This window comes from Mauremys reevesii, linkage group 4 (assembly GCF_016161935.1).
Source record: "Mauremys reevesii isolate NIE-2019 linkage group 4, ASM1616193v1, whole genome shotgun sequence".
In the NCBI taxonomy this organism is placed as follows: Eukaryota; Metazoa; Chordata; order Testudines; family Geoemydidae; genus Mauremys; species Mauremys reevesii.
Window position 1 is genome coordinate 138,449,666 of NC_052626.1, and position 19,059 is coordinate 138,468,724.

Genomic DNA, 19,059 nt, shown 5'->3' on the forward strand with positions numbered 1-19,059 from the left:
TATTTAAAAACACAGGTACACACAGGGCGATCTAACGATCTCCTTCCAGCACAGAAATGTCAACAGATTAAACACTCCCTGAATGCCTTTTAGTTCCAACTAAGTGTACCCAGTATATTTACATCTCACAAATTGCGAGTTACAAACAACATTCACCAGAAGGTGACACATCATGACAGTGCTTGGTGCTCCTGGCAGCAGCAGGACACGAGAAATAGTCAATGCCAAAGTGTGTTTCAGAAACGGAGGGAATTTGCTACCCTGGGACAGCATTTTATAACTACTACCCTTCATCACACTCTGCAGAGACCCAGAAAATTCATGTCTCAGATCAGAGGTTTGCAGAATGTGTTGCTTTTTCTAAATCAAGTATTCTGCAGGGCAGGGAAGGGCAGAGCAGAGCTGGTCACTGCTCTGAGATTAATACAGGAAAGAAGGTGATTTGCTTTTTTTTTAGAAAAAACACACATCTTATTAATTATCCTTGGCTCTCAGCTAAGCACAGAGATGCAGCATATTTAAGTTGCAAGGTCTTTGGGGGCAGGCCTGGTCTGTATTTTGAACAGAACTAAGCACCAAATTCATTACAGCTGGTGGAAAAATGGGATGAAAGTTTTGTGGACGTTTCATCCCAGTTGTTTTCATTTAAATTTGGAAATTTTCAGACCAGCTCTTCAATTAACAACAAACAATAATTGAGCCAATCCCCAGCCTTGGCATCTGGGAACTCAACATCGGCCCAGGGTGCTAAAGCAGCTCTGGTGGAAGGCGCAGAGGACTAGCAGGGGTGGTACCTGCTCACGGGAAGCCCATGTACATATATTTCTAAGTATTTATACAGTGCCCATCACCATGGTAACTGGGTGCCTACTCCGGGTTACAAAGCTGAGACTAAGACACAGGAAGTGGACTGAAGGCTGCATGACCAGCAGGAGGGCAAGCGTGAAGGAAGGGTGCTTGGCCACAGCCACCCACAGCATGGCTCCATCCCAGTGCTCTCTCTGGCAGGACTGTTACCTTAGCTACGAGCAGGAGCTCAGGCGCCAGGACTGTGCATGCCAGGCGATGAGGCACTAGTGTTGTTACGAGGACTGGACAGGCGCCCGTCCCACGGGCGTGTGGGAGCAGCAGCTGGTGCAGATCTCGATGGGGGAGGAAGAAGGGTTTGCAGAGGGCAGCAGGCACTCCCCAGGGCATGGGGAACTGCAGCCCCTCCTGCTAATCCACCCCATTCTCACATTACCAGAACCAGCAACCACAGTCCTGGGGGCTCTCCCATCCCTGCAGAGGACACTTGGAGAGCTGAATAAGAACACAGTCCTCTCACGGGAACCAGGTCAGGTAGGGTTGGCTACAGGTGCTGGCATCAAAACAGTCCTGCCTTGCTCTCCCCAGCCAGCTTTTCCATCACTAGCTGTTACGGCTCTATGCTCTGCCCAGCGGCAGAGAAGCAGCAGGCGGAGAGGAGGCGCGGGGGCAGACTGGGTTCCAGGGTTTCTTACTCCTCTTGTAGGAGAGGCAGGAAGCTAGTCAGGCGGCCCCTGCGCCCCGCCAGGTCCTGGTCCCATGCTGACTGGAGCAGTGCCGTGCCCCGGGGCAGCTTGGCCTCACGTGTAATTGCCGGGGCCGCCCAGAGGAATCACGAAGACGGAGATGTCGTCTCCGGAACCCAGCTTGTCGTTGGCCAGCCGCCAGCCTCGCTCCTTCAGCACCCCTCTGGACCTCACCACCAGCTCGTAGGCGGCCACGGTGTACCTGCAGTACCGCCGGGGATGACAAACGGAGGCAGCCAGTCAGCAGCAAAGGCTCCTCCCCACCCCCCGCCATCCACACTTGGGGCAGATCCCCCATCCTAGAACCCCCTACTGAGGCTGACTGTACACCCTGGTGAGAAAGGGGATGGCTGGGGGGGGGATGTCAAGCTCTGTGGGGCCCGTGGGAGACCCTGTGGGGCGGTGAGAGGAATACATTACTCTCAGTGCTTTGTGGGAAGCAGCATCCAGCCCCACCCCTGGGAACACATGGCTGTGACACGGTGCCTTTGAGGCGAGACAACGGCAGGCTGTGGGAACTGTAGCCTGAAAGGGAATGAGGGCAGCAAGTCGGGAGCACTGGGCGTTTGGGACAGCAGGGCCCCCCTCCGCACTGCAGCCATCCTGCCCACGCCTTCACTCCAGGGACAATACGTCCAGCCCCCTTGACTCACCTGCAGGGGTCGTTCGGCTCGTAGCCCATCAGCACTTCCGTGACCACGTCAGCCACCTCCCGGTCATTGGTCACGTCCCAGAGCCCGTCGGTGCCCAGGACCAGCACGTCGTCAGGGCAGTGTTCGTACTGTGTCAGGTCGTAAACTCTGACCTGGCAAGAGACAGGGGCTCAGCGCAAACACCGGCCACTTGCTACTGCACTTCAGAAAGGGCCTGTCTAGCTCCTGCCCTGCCCTGCGTCACAGCACCATGCCCTGGCCCGTCTCCCCCAGGAGATCCTCCAGCCAGAACATGGGGATCCCAAGGGTTCCCATCTCACTGTCACCTCCCTGTCCCAGCTGGGCAGAGAGGAGACAGAAGGGAGACCAAGCAAAGCATTGTCCTCCACACCCAGACATGCGGCTCCAGCTCTGTCCAGCAGGGACGGCAGCCCTGCCCTGCCCTGCCTCACGGGGGTATGGGAGGATAACTGAACTAAACTCTGCGAAGCGCTCAACTACCCCGATTATGGGGGACGAATGCCTCAGGCAGACGGCTGGGCCGGGGGTTATGGCAGAGCTGTGTGACGGGCCCAGGACTGGAATAACCGGGGCTGCGTAAGGGCAGGCCAGAGGTGCCGTGGCAGAGCTCACGTGGTGCCAGCCCACGTGACCCTATCGCTAAAAGCCCCTCCCTGAGGTGAGCACTGAATTCACTCACATTACCTAGCACCGCCACTGTGGGTAACTCTGGGGAGGAGGACAGCGGGCCAGCCAAACTCACCTCAGGGACACAGGAGAGGAAAGGCTTGATGTGGATATTGGAGTTGTAAACCTTGAGGTCGTGGTCTCCTAAGCCCCGCGTGACCCCGATTGTCGCCATCACCCGTGCCTGGTGGGAAAGCAAATCAAACAGCTTCACTGTCTGCTCCTCCTTGGCCCCCGGGAAACGCACGCACGGTGGGTGCTGCAGTCAGTGCATCTGCAGGGGGGCTAAGTGGGCCCTTGGGCTCACTAAAGAAAACAGGGCTGGAATTTAAACCTTCAGAGACAGAAATCCCCTCCCCCCCAACCCACTCACTGGCAGAAGCCAGACAAGAAGAGTCCCCCCAAACCACTGCAGACTCTAATATCCCAGTTCCATGCCTGGATTTCTCAGACCCCTCTACACTCCTGGCCTCCCTGTTCAATGGGGATTGTGTCTTTATGACACACTGTATCCCATGTGACATCCTGTACCCCATGTTCACCACTTTTATATGGCTATGATATATTCCATAGAAAGTTGACCTTGTGAGGTATCATTTAAAAACTCATAATCTACTGAACATCATTGTCCTGTTAAAATGTGTATAACAACAGTGTGTGTAAAGCTATAAGATTACATCTATGTTTGTTACTGAAATATGTTGTAATTCTGAGGAATGCCTACAGACTAGCTCCTCAGAGACAACAAAGGACTGGCCACAGGTGTTAGAAAATTATTAACTGCTGAAACAACCTTTCACCAGCAATGGAGACTGTTCATAAAGAATTTACATGTCATCTCCAGGAGGGCTCAAACTTCATGTACACAGAAGGTGTAGGCAAGAAATTTAAAATTCACCTAAAAGACATTTTGAATTTCATGTGCACAGGGGACTGTTTTGTCTACCCCGCAGCTGGGGGTAATCCTCAAACAGGGGAAAAAGGAATGAGAATGGAGAACTCTAACACACAAATTACCTCTCCTCCCCCATCTCTATTCCAGGCAGCAAGATCGCTTGAAAGACAAATGTGCATCATTGAACTAGGGGGAGCGGTCCTGGCCTGGAGGTTTTCCAGCCAGTACAGACTGCTGAAAGCTTTTGGGTAACAAACCTTTTTGCTTTTAATCCTATTAGCCTTGGTAACATTTAGGAATTAGCCTGCATCTTTATTTTTTTATTTCTTTTGTAACCTGACTTTAATGGCTTAGCACTTGTAAATCACTTAAAATCTATCTCCCTCTAGTTAATAAACTTCTTGTATTGTTTTATCTAAACCAGTGTGTTTGATTGAAGTGTTTGGGAAATCTCTACTCAGGTCAACAGGGCTGGTGCATATTCATTACCCATTGTTGGAATGACGGACTAATTATGAGCTTGTACGGTCCAGTGGGCTACTGGCCAGTGCAAGATGCACATTTCTGGGGGGCAAGGCTGGGACTGAGAGAGAGGCAGATTTCGCCCTGTATCTATTCATGGCTAGGTGGGAGAGCATTCATGTATTCAGTTGGGAGTGACGTGACATGCCAGTGTGCGAGCAGAGCCTGGCTGTTTTGACAGTAAAGCAGTGGAGAAGGCATCCCAGCAGTCCAGCATGTACCCTGGGGAACGTCACAGTCTGTATCTCACACCTGCAGTTCCTTTACCTTTTTGCCTTCTCCGTAGATAAGCGGAAACTTCAGGTCGTCCTCTTCTATCCTTTTATAAGCCCTGGTTACAAACAGGGAGATGACCTGTTACGGGGCAGGTAAAGCTTCTGGCAGCACCCTGGCCTGTTTTCAACAGAGCAGCCTCTGCCCGTCAGACACTCAGGCCCTGCCTACGCTGGCGGCTGCCAACAGGTGCAGCTGAACCCACCTGACAGGGCACAGCCGCATGGGGGAGTTTCTCTTTGACAGGGGCAGGGGGACCTAAGCAGCTAAGTCACCAGGCTGGCGCAAAGCGAAACGAGCAGGTTAGTGGCCTTACCAGCCGTTCATGTTCTGGTCTCTGTACAGCATCTTCTTCCCCAGCTCCTTGTGCTGAATTCTCCGGGGAAACTCGAGGTGCGTGAACTCATTCCCCAGCAGCTCAGGTCTCAAAACCCCCTGAGGGGAGAAAACAGCAGATTCAGCTGCAAAACCCAGCAGCACCCTGTGAATGTAACAAGAGACACAGCCTGGGCCCCAGGCACGCAGCAGGGGCTATGCTGGAGAGGGGGCCCACAGCGCATTGTTTCCCAGCTCATTAAGACACCGGGCTTTGAGAGCCAAGGCAAACGTTCAGGCCGGGCTCCTGGACACATCAACCCCCCCTGCACCACAGCAAGGGCACCGTATGCTGGTCCCAAGGCAACACAGCTTGGGTGCCGACAGTCTTTTCTCCAGCTGCAGCTGCGCTGCCTTAGTTCATGAAGGTCTGACTCATGTCTGGTGGCTTCCAATAAGTGTCCCGGAGAGGATGGTTCTGATTTCAATGGGCTTGGGGTTCCCTGGGTCACTCCTCAGAGGGGTACAGCGAAAGGGCCAGACACTGCCAGGAAAGGGGCTAAAATGGCTTTTATTATTGGTGACAACAGCAACACATCTCACTGCGATTGGAAAGCCTGCAGGGTGTCTTTCCAGGGCAGCCACCTCCCAGCACTGCACCGGAAAGCCCCAGTTCCACGTGAGAGCAGAGCGGCTCCATGTAGTTCTGGGCACAAATGCCACTCGTGATGTCAACGGGGGCCTTTGCCCACGCTGATCTGGAAAGGGCTTTGCAATAATTGGCCCAGAGGGTCTGGCTGAAATATGCAAGAGAAAAAATTCAGGGGGATGCTGAAATGCACCCAGGTCCAGTTCAGGTACCCGTGGGTTGCAATGGCGAGGCGGAGTAGGACAAGAGACAGTCAGTCACCAGCCTGAATTATGAACTAGCACAGACGAGAGAGGGGCACCGGGTACAGACAGCAAACACAGGCCCAAATCAGCAACCTGCATCTGGGGCTCAGAGATGGCAAGTGAAAAGCAACAGGCAGTGACTTCTCTTCTCTCAGCCAGAGCCTCCAGGCCATGATTAACACCAGGGCCTCTGCCAACCCCTCCTGTTCATTTGCCCAGATACAACGAGAGGAAACGCTGGGATTTAGATATTGAACTAGTCTCTGTGGGCGGTGCCATTGTTAACAATGTCCTGTCATTACTGAATATTTCCTTGGACGTTTAAACAGCGCCCATGTGAAGGTTCCCAACGGTTTCATTCTGCAAAGAGAGGGATCTCCTCAGCGACCCAATTCCCTTCCCACCCCCCAAAACCTTCAGTCCCATATTTCTCCATGGGTCTGGGATGGTCCATGGACCACAGAGTGAGAACCACTGCTCTGAACAAAGCCAAATTTCCCCCAGCAGACCCCTAGCCAATGAGTTGGCTGCTCAAGCTTACAAGGGAATCTTCTGCATCAGCCTACCCCTGAACCCGTAGCAGTGGGGCAGGGAACTTTGACATGAAATTATCACATTGCACCAGAGAGTGCAGGGATAAGAGAGATTCAGTGCTGAGATGCAGGGAGGGACATGGGGTGGGGGGATTCGAACAATGTTAGCAAATGCCAAATGACTTAGCAGAGGAAAAGACGAGAGCGGGAGGTGAGGGAATCCAGTGCAGAGCTGCAGACAATCTCTGCTGGAAGGAAGGCTGTTCCCAGGGACTGTGTTTTCTATCTACAGGACCAGAAGTCCAACTGTGACATAAATGCCCTCCGTTTAACTTGTGTAATGGTCTGGAGTACTGGCCCGAAACACTGCGGCTTGCAGCAGCATTGCTGCAGTTCCTTGCATTATTATTAGGGTACTTTTTGGATACAAAGCCTACAAAAGGATTTTGGCTGAAATTGATCCACCCCAGCTCATGGGGCAAATATAGGGTTGATTTTCTGACTGCTCAGTTTTTCTGCCACAGCCACTCCACTGCTGGGTGCAACTTCCTCCTTTACTGGGCTGTTTGAAAATAGAGCGGAGGATAGGAAACCTCCTGGGGTTTTTCCAAGGTATAGTCTGAGCCAGGAAACATGTCCAGCAAAACCTCAGCTAACTCCCATGTCACCTTCTCCCTCCCACTCTCTGTGGTGGGTTTTCTTTACAACCATATCAAGTTTCGTTTTGCAGCAGAGTGATTTTTCCAAGGCAAACTGGAGAGGGAAGCTTTCAGGAACCACAAAAGCGATGCTCAGACTTGATCTGTTTTCCTAGGGTGCGGAACAAAGGCTTGGCAATAGCAGAGTCTCCCATTACCTGCTCTTCCAGAGAAGAACAATGGGGCCTGGGAACATGATGGACAAAGGGAGGGGCACTGTGTACGTCCAGGACACTGCTGCTTTCACAGGGGATGAGACAGAACTAAATAAATATCAGAGGGGCCTCGCCCTTCCCGTCTCTCTGCTTCACGCACGGCACACAGTCCATTGGCTCTGTGCTGGCGCCAGGAGCCAGACTGCCAACCCTGGAGAGTGCTGCCCTCTCTATGCCCAGCGTGAACGCAGAACGAGCCATAGCAAGGCAAGCGCTCCCCACGCTGGCCTGCTCGGACCTAGGGGTGAGAGGCAGTTCAGCCTCCACGGCCCGTTCTGCCCTCGGCCTCTCTGCTGAGGCTGCTACATGAGAGGTTTGTCCGCGCAAGAGGGAACGGGCTGAGACCACTGACTCGCTCCCGGGGTCCCCAGACAGCTCTGAGCCAGCGTAACTGCCAAGCTGGCCTGGACCCAGTGCCCTAGAGGGTAAAGACCATTCCCTAACCCCCAAGACAGTCCAATGTGGGGCTGGATGGGAACTAATGGGCGGGAGGGATAGCTCAGTGGTTTGAGCATTGGCCTGCTAAACCCAGGGTTGTGAGTTCAATCCTTGAGGAGGCCACTTAGGGATCCGGGGCAAAAATCAGTACTTGGTCCTGCTAGTGAAGGCAGGGGGCTGGACTCAATGACCTTCTGAGGTCCCTTCCAGTTCTAGGAGATAGATATATCTCCAATTATTATTATTATTATAGGCCCCACCTCTCATTCCCAACCCCCATCCAGGCCCCGCCAAACTGCACCTATTTCACAATCTGGGGCAGAAGGAAACCACTGCTGATTCACCCGAGGGGTCGTATTTAGCGAACAAACCTCACAAGTGATCTCGGTGCGGCTTGCACTGCAGCCATTTCCCCAGCTGCACAACTGCCCGGTGAGCTGCCCTGCTCATCTGTTTACGGAGACAGACGGTCAGCAGTGAGGGAGGGGGTTTAGAAGAAATCAGATGAGAAGAAAGTTCTTTCTTACTAAAAACTGTAGCCTCTGCCTCTCTGTTTCTGGAGTAAATTCCCTGGACATTGGAATGATTTCCCCGTTACGGATGATAATGGCCCTGCAATGAAATATGGAATGATGAGATTAGTGAGAAAGGGAAAGCGGCTGTTCTCTCTTTTCACAGCTAAGGGAGGAATGTTAACCATGGGTTCCCTCCAGACCTGCCGGAGGCTCCTGGTTTATTTACTGCACAACACACCTTTGAGGAGCGAGGTCTCACACTGTCCATTCGCCATCCTGTATTTTTGTATCTGCTGCTTTCAGATTCCACCAGCCCTGAGCTCAAGAACCGGTTGTTGGCTACGCTACTGCGATTCCCCCAGCAGCTGCTATTGGGAGAGCCAGGCATGGGGGGCGCAGTCTGCCTCAGTGAGACCACAAGGGTTAAAAAATAAAAAGTGCAAAGGGGGACAGAGAAAATAATCTAGGGTGGAAAGTGGAGCAGCGGCGGTTGGCTGTGTGAAAAGGATCTGCGTTAAGGTCACAGAGGCATCGTTAACAGGAGAGCGGGACAGGGAGAATGCAGAACTCCTCGGCAGTTCACAGACAGGATACGTGGGAATATTACCCTGTGTTACTTGTTCACTGCCAGTGCTGTGCAAGACAGGATGGGCTGTTCAGCGGATATGTGAAAAAAGCTGCTCACGGCACCTGGCCAGAGGTTACCAAGTGCAGCCAAGGTCCTTGGGCATTAGTGGCCTGGCTGGATCTCTGGCTTTCGCTGCGCTATGGTAGCGGGGTCCCCTCCACGCACTGTGCAACTGCTGCAGGCACCCCTGGGGCCCGCTCGGTGTTTGCTTCCCTGACCAGAGGTAAAGCAGAGACCTTGACTCAGTTGCTGCCGTCGCTCCGGAAGGATCCCAGCGTCGCCAGCCAATGGATGAGAAGTGTCTGGTCGACATTACGGGGCCGGTCACTGGCCGTGTGGGAACGGCGCTCACTTATGCAGCAAGTTCTAGCCCCTGTGCGTACTCTGAGCCACAGCCACTGATCAACCACCCCACAGTCCCCGTGCTGCCCTGCCTGTTGGCTCAGTTAGACTGCAAGCTCCCTAGGGGAAGGGCTTCCACTACACGTGAGCACTCGGGCCCTAGCACAAGGGGGCCCGACTCCCAACCAGGGCTCCCCCGGCTCCTGCAACAGAAACGGCACCAAGAACCTCCCCCAGCCATTGCTCTGTGAAGCCAGCGTTATACTAGTGCCTGTGCGGAGGGCAGGGACAGCTGCAGGAGAGAGAGAGATGGGCTCTACTCTGCCTCGTACCCCCCCAGCAGGACCCTTAACTGACTTCCCTTGTTTAACCGAGCACCACGGACAGAGCTGAACGTGGGAGCCCAGAGCAGCACGTTGGATCAGTTACCAGGAGCCGCACTCCAACAGGGACACAAGAGATGGGCCTCTTCCGGCCAAGCTGGGTCTCACCATCTGGGACACTTTGCTCAGACCCACGCATGGGACAGCGGCTGGCAGCGTGGAGAGGAGCTCATGAGAGGCCTGCTGAGGCCACTAGAAGCTGTCAGAGATGAAACCGATGCCTGCTCCCTCCAGCTACCTGCAGCTGTGACGGAAGATGCTTCCTCCATTTGGCACGAGCACCTTCCACGCAACAACACCGCAGCACAGGGCTCTCCAGCAATGCAGGGTTCACACTGACGACAGTCACAGCCTGGCCTACTCCACCGCGGCGCTGCATTTCCTGGCCAGTGGTCAACAGAGAGCTTCAGCAAGACCCTCTCCAGACCGGTGGCTCCCCCCTCGGCCCAGCTTCATCAGCTGCCAGTGCCACTCACAGCCTCCTTCAACTCGCTCCTACAGCAGCTCAGCTGGGTGTGAAACGCCACTACTCAGGACACCAAGTTCACCCCCCCCCACCCCCCGAAACAGCAAATTCCACCAACACCCACATTTGCTGGGGTGACATTTATGCAAGGGGGGCCCAATTTTCAAAAGTGCCTAAGTGATTTAGGAGCCTAACTTCCATTGATTTCCACTAGTACTTAAGCACCTAAGTCACATAGGTGCTTTTGTAAATAAGATTTAGATTGCAAGTGCCTAAGGGCTTATCTACACACAGGTTTTGCACCACTTAAACTATCACCCCTGCCCCCAATCAAAATAGTTACACGGGTACAAAAAGTACCTGCACCCCTGGGCTCAGACACACAGGGTCCATCTACGCTGCAATAAAACACACGTGGCACAGCCGCGGCTGGCCTGGCTCAGGCAGTGGGGCCGTTTGGGCTCAGACTGAACCCTGGGTTCTGAGACCCCACAACACGGCCACGCTGCGAGTCTTAGCCCCGCAGGGCTCCGAGACTCAGTGTTTTTTCCTTGCCATGGAGGTGTACACCCAGGCGCTCCTGCACATCTCCCCCAGGGGGATTTTCACTCCCCTCCAGCCGGCTACGGAGTGAAATGCAGGTCAGGCCTGGAGTCTGATTTATAACAAAATGTGACGCATGCAGCGGAAAGGGCTGTTAGGAAATACTGCTAGCGGAACAGACGAACCCACTCCAGAGACCCACTGCTCCCGTCTTTAATCACACCCAACAAGATGCTGCCAAGGAAGGTGTCTGGAGCTTAAGGAATCAAATCCCGAGTTAAAGGAGACAATTCTACACTACCCAAGTGCACCGGGCCGACGGGAGGACACCAGCATTCATTCCTTCGGGCTCTCTCTGCTGCTCTGAAGGCCATTCCCTACAGCTCTGGACAGTTTGCTATTGACACACCCCTGTGACAGTGCACGGACCTGCAGGTTACAGCTGTGTGCAGAGGCATGCGGCGCAGCACCCTCATCGGCCCCAGCCCCAAGCTTTGGGATCCACGCCTGGCCAGTAGCTGTGACAGGCCGGGTTTCTCCTGGGCTGTCACGTGCCTTCAAAGCTTTTTTTTTTTTTTAAATGGGCGTGTTTATTTCCTCGATCAGTCAGTGACTGGGCTCTGGAGGGGGGGTCGGACCCATTTCCAGCAGGCAGCGGAGGAGTCTTAGCCCACAGTCACACGGTGTCTGCAGCTGCCCTGGCCCAGACCCTGGCCCCTGTACACACTCGCTGTCTCCTACCTACTGTCGCCGGCGTTTGCCACGTAGACTTTCCCCAGGAGGTAAACCACAGCCAGGGCGCAGCAGCCTCCCGCCACGAGCCGGGTCATCCGCTCCCACTCAATCTGCTCATCCTGTGGAGACAGACAGCAATGAGACTCTACAGAGGGAGGCAGCTCGAAGATGCCGAGACGTCAGGGCCCCAGACAGAGCAGGGCTCTTCTAGGCGGGCTGCTGAACCAGACGGCGGGTGGGAAGTACCCGCACCCATGGAGCAGGGGTTACTGCTGCAACAGGCCCTCCAGCGCGCCCTCAGTGCCAATCCGCCCTCCCCCGTGTGCCGAAAGCTCTTCGGCCTGAATCCCCTTGCTGTTCCTGCATGTCTCCCTGGTTAATTCCTCATTCTGCCCCCAGCCTCCTGACCCTGGGAGGTGGGTGTCCTGTACCCTCCCCACCCCCAGCCTCTGCAACCGCCATGCTCTGCCACAGCCAGGAGCAGCAGCGAGAGGGTTAACGCTAGCTCCTCCTCTCCCTTATCGATTGCACCCTCGCTCACGCGGCTGGGCACCATTGCCAGCCCTGTGCCTGCTGCTGGGTGCGCGGGGCCGGTCCTGCCTGCCCCCCATGCACACGGGACGCTTGGCACTGCACATGGGGCCCAAGTCTAGGGAAAATGAAGTGCCTGGCAGGCCAAGGCCCTGGCTGAGCTCTCAGCACCAGCGGGGGTTAGCAAAGACAGGGTCAGGCTCCTGAGTCCAGAGACTGCAGCTAGCCAAGCACATGCCCCAGCAGACCAAAATAGCCCTCTGCTGTCCCATCAGCACACTGGCTGCTAAAGGAAAGGAGCGTACATTCCAGCTGGAGCGCAGCGGCTCGGCCAGGGCCAGGGCACATCCCCCTGCCTGATCCCAGGGGCTCTGGCCAGCCGGCACTGGACGCAGTGGCTCCTATGGGAAGTGGGGTGTCGCCTGGGTTCCCCCTGTGGCTCTCCTGAGGGCAGGCTGGGGAGAGGGCAGGCTGGGCAGGCTGCAGAGAGTGGCTTCCCTCAGCCGGCTGGGCGCTTGGGAAAGCAGCCGCAAAGGAAAAACAGCCTGGGAGTTGCTTGTGCCGAGCTGTGCTAGGCTTCGAGCTGCTCCCTTGGGTGCCGTGAGACAGTCTCCGTGTGAGAGAGAAATGACACATCAGCTTCCCTCTCGCCGCGGGCCTTAATGCCTCCTGTTGCTAATGGTGACGAACAGGACGCGGCATCGCATGACACGGCAAGAGAAGCTGATCTGGTGTCGCACGACCCCTGAGCAGAGCACCTCCAGCAACGGGGCCAATCTGCACACAGTGCAGGCTGCAGGGGAGGAGACAGGGCTTGGGGAGAGCAAGGAACGCTTGGAGGGAACTTTTCTCCTCCTGCTGTAACTGTGGACATGCTCATTAGCCCCAGACAGGCCGAATCCTTTCTGGCATCCTGTTGAGCTCCTGGCTTCAGTGATCTGTGTGGCAGTGAGTTCCACAGGTTAACTGCCATGTATGTTGTGGGGAGGAGAGATTTACAGGCATTTCCTCCTCAGACAGTTCTCTACCCAGCTCCTCCCCTTCCACCTCCTGCTCTGGGGCTGCACGCTCCCCCAGCTCGCTCACCATCCGCTTGAAGGCGTTCTCGATCGCACCGATCACCAGGCTTTCGTGAGAGACTGCCTTCTCCAGGTGGAATCGGGGCAGGGCATCGTTGGGGAGCTCCGCATGCGCTTGTGCGAGGGGGGCCCGGTTCCGCTCAGCCGGGAGCTCCCGAGCAATTCCCGGAAGGCAGAGCGGGGGAGGGGAGGAGTCCTGTAAGATATCCACCAAGTCCCTGAGCTGGTCGCAGATGTGAAGGTGAAGCAGCTTGGATGCCATGACAGCGGCACCGCTGCCAGCGTGGCCGTCAAACAAGCCCCAATAGTGGAAGCAAAGGTCCTTCCTGCCCTGCTGGGAGAAAGGGAACGGTTAGGGAGTTCCCCTGGGAGGAAAACAAGGGGGAAGCGAGGGTGGGCACAGCTGAGCAGGGAGGTTAGGGTCACAGGGCTGGGGCTTGGCTGGCCCAAGGCACTGATCCCAGAACAGTTCTAGTCCAGCCCATGAGGGGACTGACCACGCTGGCTGCTCAGTGACTTGTGCGAAATCGATTCATTGGTGGCCTCAGCGCAGTTCCCTGCCACAAGCAGCCCCGTCCCCTACCGAGGCCAAGCACTGAATGGACTGAAATCCAATCGCACCCCAGAGGGACCCAGGCCCGTGTGACCTCCCCTGTCAGCACACGCAGCAGATGGAATTTTGCATGTGTGTTTCCAAAGCCATTTTGCCTGGATCCTGGCAGGAGCAGGGCGTGGAGCAGAGAGAGTCAGCATGAGAATTACAGGAAGCCCTGCGAGGATCCCGGCCTCCACTGTTTATAATGCTCACCCCCTCCACTTCCCCTGTGCATTCCTTGGGCACTGGGTTACACCTCGGACTGCATCTCCTGTCCACCACCACCACCTCACAGCAGGCTTGATCCTCATTGTGCTGGCTCTTTCCAGCATTTATCACCCTAGGGGGAATGGAAAGAGATGAGAGAGACAATGATTTGGGAGCAAACGCTCCATTTATCAGTGGATTCCACTCTGTGACTGCAGAGAGACACGGCAGGCGCCAGCCAGTCCTCCACTCCCCCTGGTTATACAGCACGCAGAGAACAACTGCCCACTGAGACCAGCTAGCTCTTGTGGCAGGATGTTCCTTCCTGTGCATCAGGCAAAGCTTCTGACTCAGAACCTGCTACAAGCCTTGGCTGCAATTGTGCGCAAGATACACATACCAAGTCTTGCTGCCTCTGCAAATGAGTTAGGTCACGTTCCAGTGTGTTCCAAAATCCTCAGTACCCCATGGAAAGCCTGGCTTGCTTAAGCAGAAGTGGGATGGTAAGATGTACCAGCAGAAACTTTTGCAAACAGAGTGACATTAACGAAGCAAATCCCCCTTGCTAAACAAATTTCAGATCTTGATTGCAAAACCCGCTTTGTGGGAGGAAGTTGTAGATATGCAAAACAAGAAGTGCTCTTTGGGCAGCAGCTCTTTAAGTGGTTTACAGGGAAGGAATGGTGCCACATGCAGGAGAAGCAGTCAGAGCTAAACTGAAGGGTGCTTTTAACGAGTTCCTCTAATAGTCTGAAAGGTTCCTACTTCTGAGAACTCAAGTGCAGGGTTTTCTATCCCCATTACCGCACTGGAGCAAGTAACATTTCAAAGAGACCAACGCCTACAAAATCTCCGCCAAGCATTCTCAAAACTACAATACCCGCACGAGGAAATAAGGAACAGATCGGCAGAGCCAGACGTGTACCCAGAAGCCTCCTACTGCAAGACAAACCCAAGAAAGAAACCAACAGGACTCCACTGGCCATCACATACAGTCCCCAGCTAAAAACCCTCCAACACATCATCAGGGATCTACAACCCATCCTGGACAATGATCCCACACTTTCACAAGCCTTGGGTGGCAGGCCAGTCCTCGCCTACAGACAACCTGCAAACCTGAAGCATATTCTCACCAGTAACTGCACACCGCACCATAGTAACTCTAGCTCATGAACCAATCCATGCAACAAACCTCGATGACAACTCTGCCCACATATCTACACCAGCGACACCATCACAAGACCTAACCAGATCAGCCACACCATCACCGGTTCATTCACCTGCACGTCCACCAATGTAATATACGCCATCATATGCCAGCAATGCCCCTCTGCTATGTACATCGGCCAAACTGGACAGTCTCTATGGAAAAGGATAAATGGACACAAATCAGATATTAGGAATGGCAAAAATATACAAAAACCTGTAGGAGAACACTTCAACCTCCCTGGCCACACAATAGCAGATTTTAAAGTGGCCATCCTGCAGCAAAAAAACTTCAGGACCAGACTTCAAAGAGAAACTGCTGAGCTTCAGTTCATCTGCAAATTTGACACCATCAGCTCAGGATTAAACAAAGACTGTGAATGGCTTGCCAACTACAGAACCAATTTCTCCTCCCTTGGTTTTCACACCTCAACTGCTAGAACAGGGCCTCATCCTCCCTGATTGAACTAACCTCCATTATCTCTAGCTTGCATATATATACCTGCCCCTGGAAATTTCCACTACATGCATCCGACGAAGTGGGCATTCACCCACGAAAGCTCATGCTCCAAAACGTCTGTTAGTCTATAACGTGTCACAGGATTCTTTGCGGCTTTTACAGAAGTTGGAAAGTAACCCAGAAAAACCCATCCAAGCTTTGGCTTGTTACCATCACAAACTGTGAGCAAAAAAACCCCAACTGTGTGTAAACAAACGAGAAAGATGGTAATTTCAGAACCATAATAATGCCAAAGTCTAAGACAGTGACTGCTGTTTATTATAGTGAAACAGCACCACCAGGGGCCACCTCTAAAATATCTCATTTTACAAAAATATCTTATAGCTTCTCCAAGATTTCCGGTACCCCCCCCCCTCTTTAATTAAAGACCAATTTCTACTAGATGACAGATCTTTGTTTGTCCCTGGGGTGCTCACTTGAAGATAGGTTTCACTGTAACACCCCACAGGGAAGTGATGTTTCTGACAATATTTGTTATTGAAGGACAGTAACAGAGCTGTGTGCCGCACTAACAGGACAGAAAAGAAAATAGGGAGTGCTTGGAAAATCCAGGTCCAGAAAACTAGCAGTGACAACACGTACCACTGTGAAAAGCAGCAGAGCAGGCACCAGACAAAAAAACACACTGAAATGAACCCCTGATTATCTAAGGTCCTTGTCACCAATAACATACAACTCCTCCCAGCCTCTCTTCGAGCTTAAGAGGAGGCCTTTGCAAAGAATTCCCCATTAAGTCTAGTTTTTACCCGCTTCGTGGCTGGCATTTCAAAAGTCTCAGGGCCGGCAACAGGACGGAGGTGACAAAGCCAAAAAAAGGCCAGGCTGCGGGAGGGTCCCTTGTGCAAGCTTAGGGGATCTCTCCTGCTCCCAATGAGCATGATCGGAGCTGGTCTTTAAAGAAGACGTGTGCAGTGGCTCCTTCCCAGGAGCCTGCGATTCAAGTCCCTGCTCCTCTGTGATCTTGGGAAGCTCAGTCTCTCTGAGCCTCAGTTCCCCAGCTGTGAAAAGGGACAGTGAGAGAGACGTCCAGTAAATACATTAAAGATTGTGAGGCCCTTGGACACTGCAGTGACAGGGGCTCTATATCCAGCTGATGAAAGGGCAAACCAGACAGCACAGCCTGGCCCTCTCAAATCTACTTTTGACTTTTCTCAGGGCCAGGTCCCAACACCCTTATTCACACGGAACACCACCTTACTCTGCGCGTCATCCCCCGGTGGCAACGTGACTGCTCCCCTGCAAAAAGTTAAGCTAACGTGTAAGTCTTCGTAGGCCTGGGGCTAAAGACACCATTCAGTGGGAGGGCAGCAGGCACTGGCCCATCAGGTTTGCTGCCCTGCAGAAGGTGTTTGTTTCACCTATGCAGGTACACAGGTAAGCCACTAATAATCCATTTAAAAGGAAAATGTAACTTGTGCCTTCCAGGACAGGCAACAAATGGAATCAGAATCAGCACCTGACCCTTGGCCAACTAGATGACGATATTTACAATAGATATTATCTCAGGGCTGAGCCCCAGTAACCTTCTTACAACTAAGAGGAGCTGTCCCGCCTTGTCAGGGTGTCAAAATACCTTAGGGAATCTCACTGAAACTTTCCTGTTCTCTGTGTGTGTGTATATCTATATCTATATCTATCTATCTTCCTACTGTATTTTCCACCACATGCATCTGATGAAGTGGGCTGTAGCCCAAGAAAACTTATACTCAAATAAATTTGTTAGTCTCTAAGGTGCCACAAGGACTCCTGTTCTTTTTTCAGTGGAACATGTGATAAAATGAAAACAAACAGAGCTTCCCTTTAGCAATACCACAGGTTTGAAACGGCAGGGGAGGAAACGAAAGTGGGCAGACATCTCTAAGGCAGTACGGTCCTTTGCCTTACTCAGCTCAGCGAATACAAAAAATATGGCTAAAAATGAAACTCCCACATTGTAAACTCTCTGGGAGAGGAATCACCTTTTCATTCTGTACGCGCAGAGTCCCCAACACTATGGGGCCTCTCGGCAGTACGGCAATTGTATCACAGAACAATGTGCAGCCATTCATTGAACAGTTTACACACCAAGGCTCTAGAAATATAAAATCCTCTGGTTAACGGCAAGAGTCATGGCCTCTAGAGGGAAGCTGGCCACAGCACAGCCGGGATCCTGCAAACAGGCTTCCCTGTTAACTCATGTTTCTGTGTTCAGACTCACTTCACTCACCCATTACTCATGTGCATAAGTGTCTGCAGCTTCTGCAGAATGGTGCCTCCAGCTAAATGTCTGGCTCGGACCCGTGACAGGCTTGGGAGATGCTAAGCGCCACAGGGCGAATGCACAAGAGTGGCCAAGGCAGTGGCTAAGCCAGGGAAGGGGAGTGCCCTTGGAGAGTTAAATACCGCTGCAGGCTTGGATCTGCTTTCCCAGTGAGGAGCAGATACTGTTTGCACATGGAGAGACCCCCAGGGGCAGGAACAAGGGAGCTATTCAGGCCTAGGTGCTGGAACTAGGGGTGCTGCCACGACCTGGCTTGAAGTGGATTCCCTCACATACAGAGTTTACTTTGGTTCAATGGCTCTCAGCATCCCCACTATACACATTGGTCCAGGACCCCTGATTCAGGGTCCCAGACCCAGTCAAGGGGACCCTCTCTCGACGGGGATCCCGCTGGGGGAGTCAGGCATCGCAGCACCCCTAGGCTGGATACCCCGCAGCACAGGAGCGCCTGGGTCCCATTCCGGCGGCAGTGCCCTGTGCAAACCACCCCCCGCCTTGTCCCCTGGGCACCTGCACCCACGGACACGCAGGGCCCAGCTGCGGGGTCTTCTCCCTCCCTCCCCGGCCACCTGGCAGCGCAGGTGCTGGAACCGGGGGGGCAGCACCGGGTTTGCAGTGCGGGCCAACGGCTCTCCGCACCCGCGGGTCCCCCCTGCCCAGCTCCCTCCCCCGCAGCATGTCCCCGGGGTACCCGCCCGGCGCGGCGCGCCCCGCGGCTCACTCGGCGTAGCCGGTGCTCCAGGGCAGGCGGCGGCGGCTCTCCCGGGGGCTCTGCACGGCTCTGCCCGCGTGATCGTCCGCCCGCTGCAGCTCCTCCGAGGTGAGCTGCAGAAAGGCCGGTCTGGAGAAGCCGCTGCCCGCGGGCGGCCCCCGGCCCGCGCAGGGGCCGGGCGGCCCCGGGGGCGGCGCAGGCGCGACCCCCGGGGGCTGAGCGCCGGGCGCGGGGCCCAGGCCCCCCACCAGCGGCGCCACCGCCGTGCGCACCCTGCCCAGCATGCTGCCTCCGCCGGCTGCCGCTCCGCTGGGGGCGGGCCGGCTCCGCTCCCCGCCGCACGGGCTGCGGATCCGCCGGGCTGGCCCCGCCCCGGCAACCCCAGAGACCGCCCCTGTACGCACCCCAACACCCCTGCACCCTGCTGTTCCCCGGCACCTTCAACCCCCCCATGCACCCCGCTTCCCTCCAGCACCCCAAAGCCCCTGTGCCCCGCTGCCCCCTCCAGCACCTTCAAACACCCCTGCCTCCAAAGCCCCGCTGCCCTCACCACCTTCAAACCCCTTCCCAGCACCTTCAACCCCAGCACCCCAAAGCCCCTGCACCCTGCTGCCCTCCAGCACCTTCAAACACCCCTGCACCCGACTGTCCCTGTGCCTCC

General features: G+C 54.6%; 1 protein-coding gene across 1 annotated transcript; it reads right to left on the minus strand.

Moving 5' to 3' along the window:
• Positions 1 to 250: 250 nt before the first annotated feature.
• PPM1J (protein phosphatase, Mg2+/Mn2+ dependent 1J) lies at positions 251 to 18,682 on the minus strand. The gene is made up of 10 exons (XM_039536782.1): positions 18,408 to 18,682; positions 13,707 to 13,833; positions 12,906 to 13,229; positions 11,295 to 11,407; positions 8,204 to 8,288; positions 4,900 to 5,018; positions 4,578 to 4,641; positions 2,970 to 3,077; positions 2,207 to 2,358; positions 251 to 1,755 (listed from the first exon to the last, which is right to left on the minus strand). Exons 1-10 carry the CDS (start codon positions 18,680 to 18,682, stop codon positions 1,608 to 1,610), a joined length of 1,515 nt encoding a protein of 504 aa, XP_039392716.1. The 3' UTR covers positions 251 to 1,607.
• Between the last annotated feature and the right edge of the window lie 377 nt (positions 18,683 to 19,059).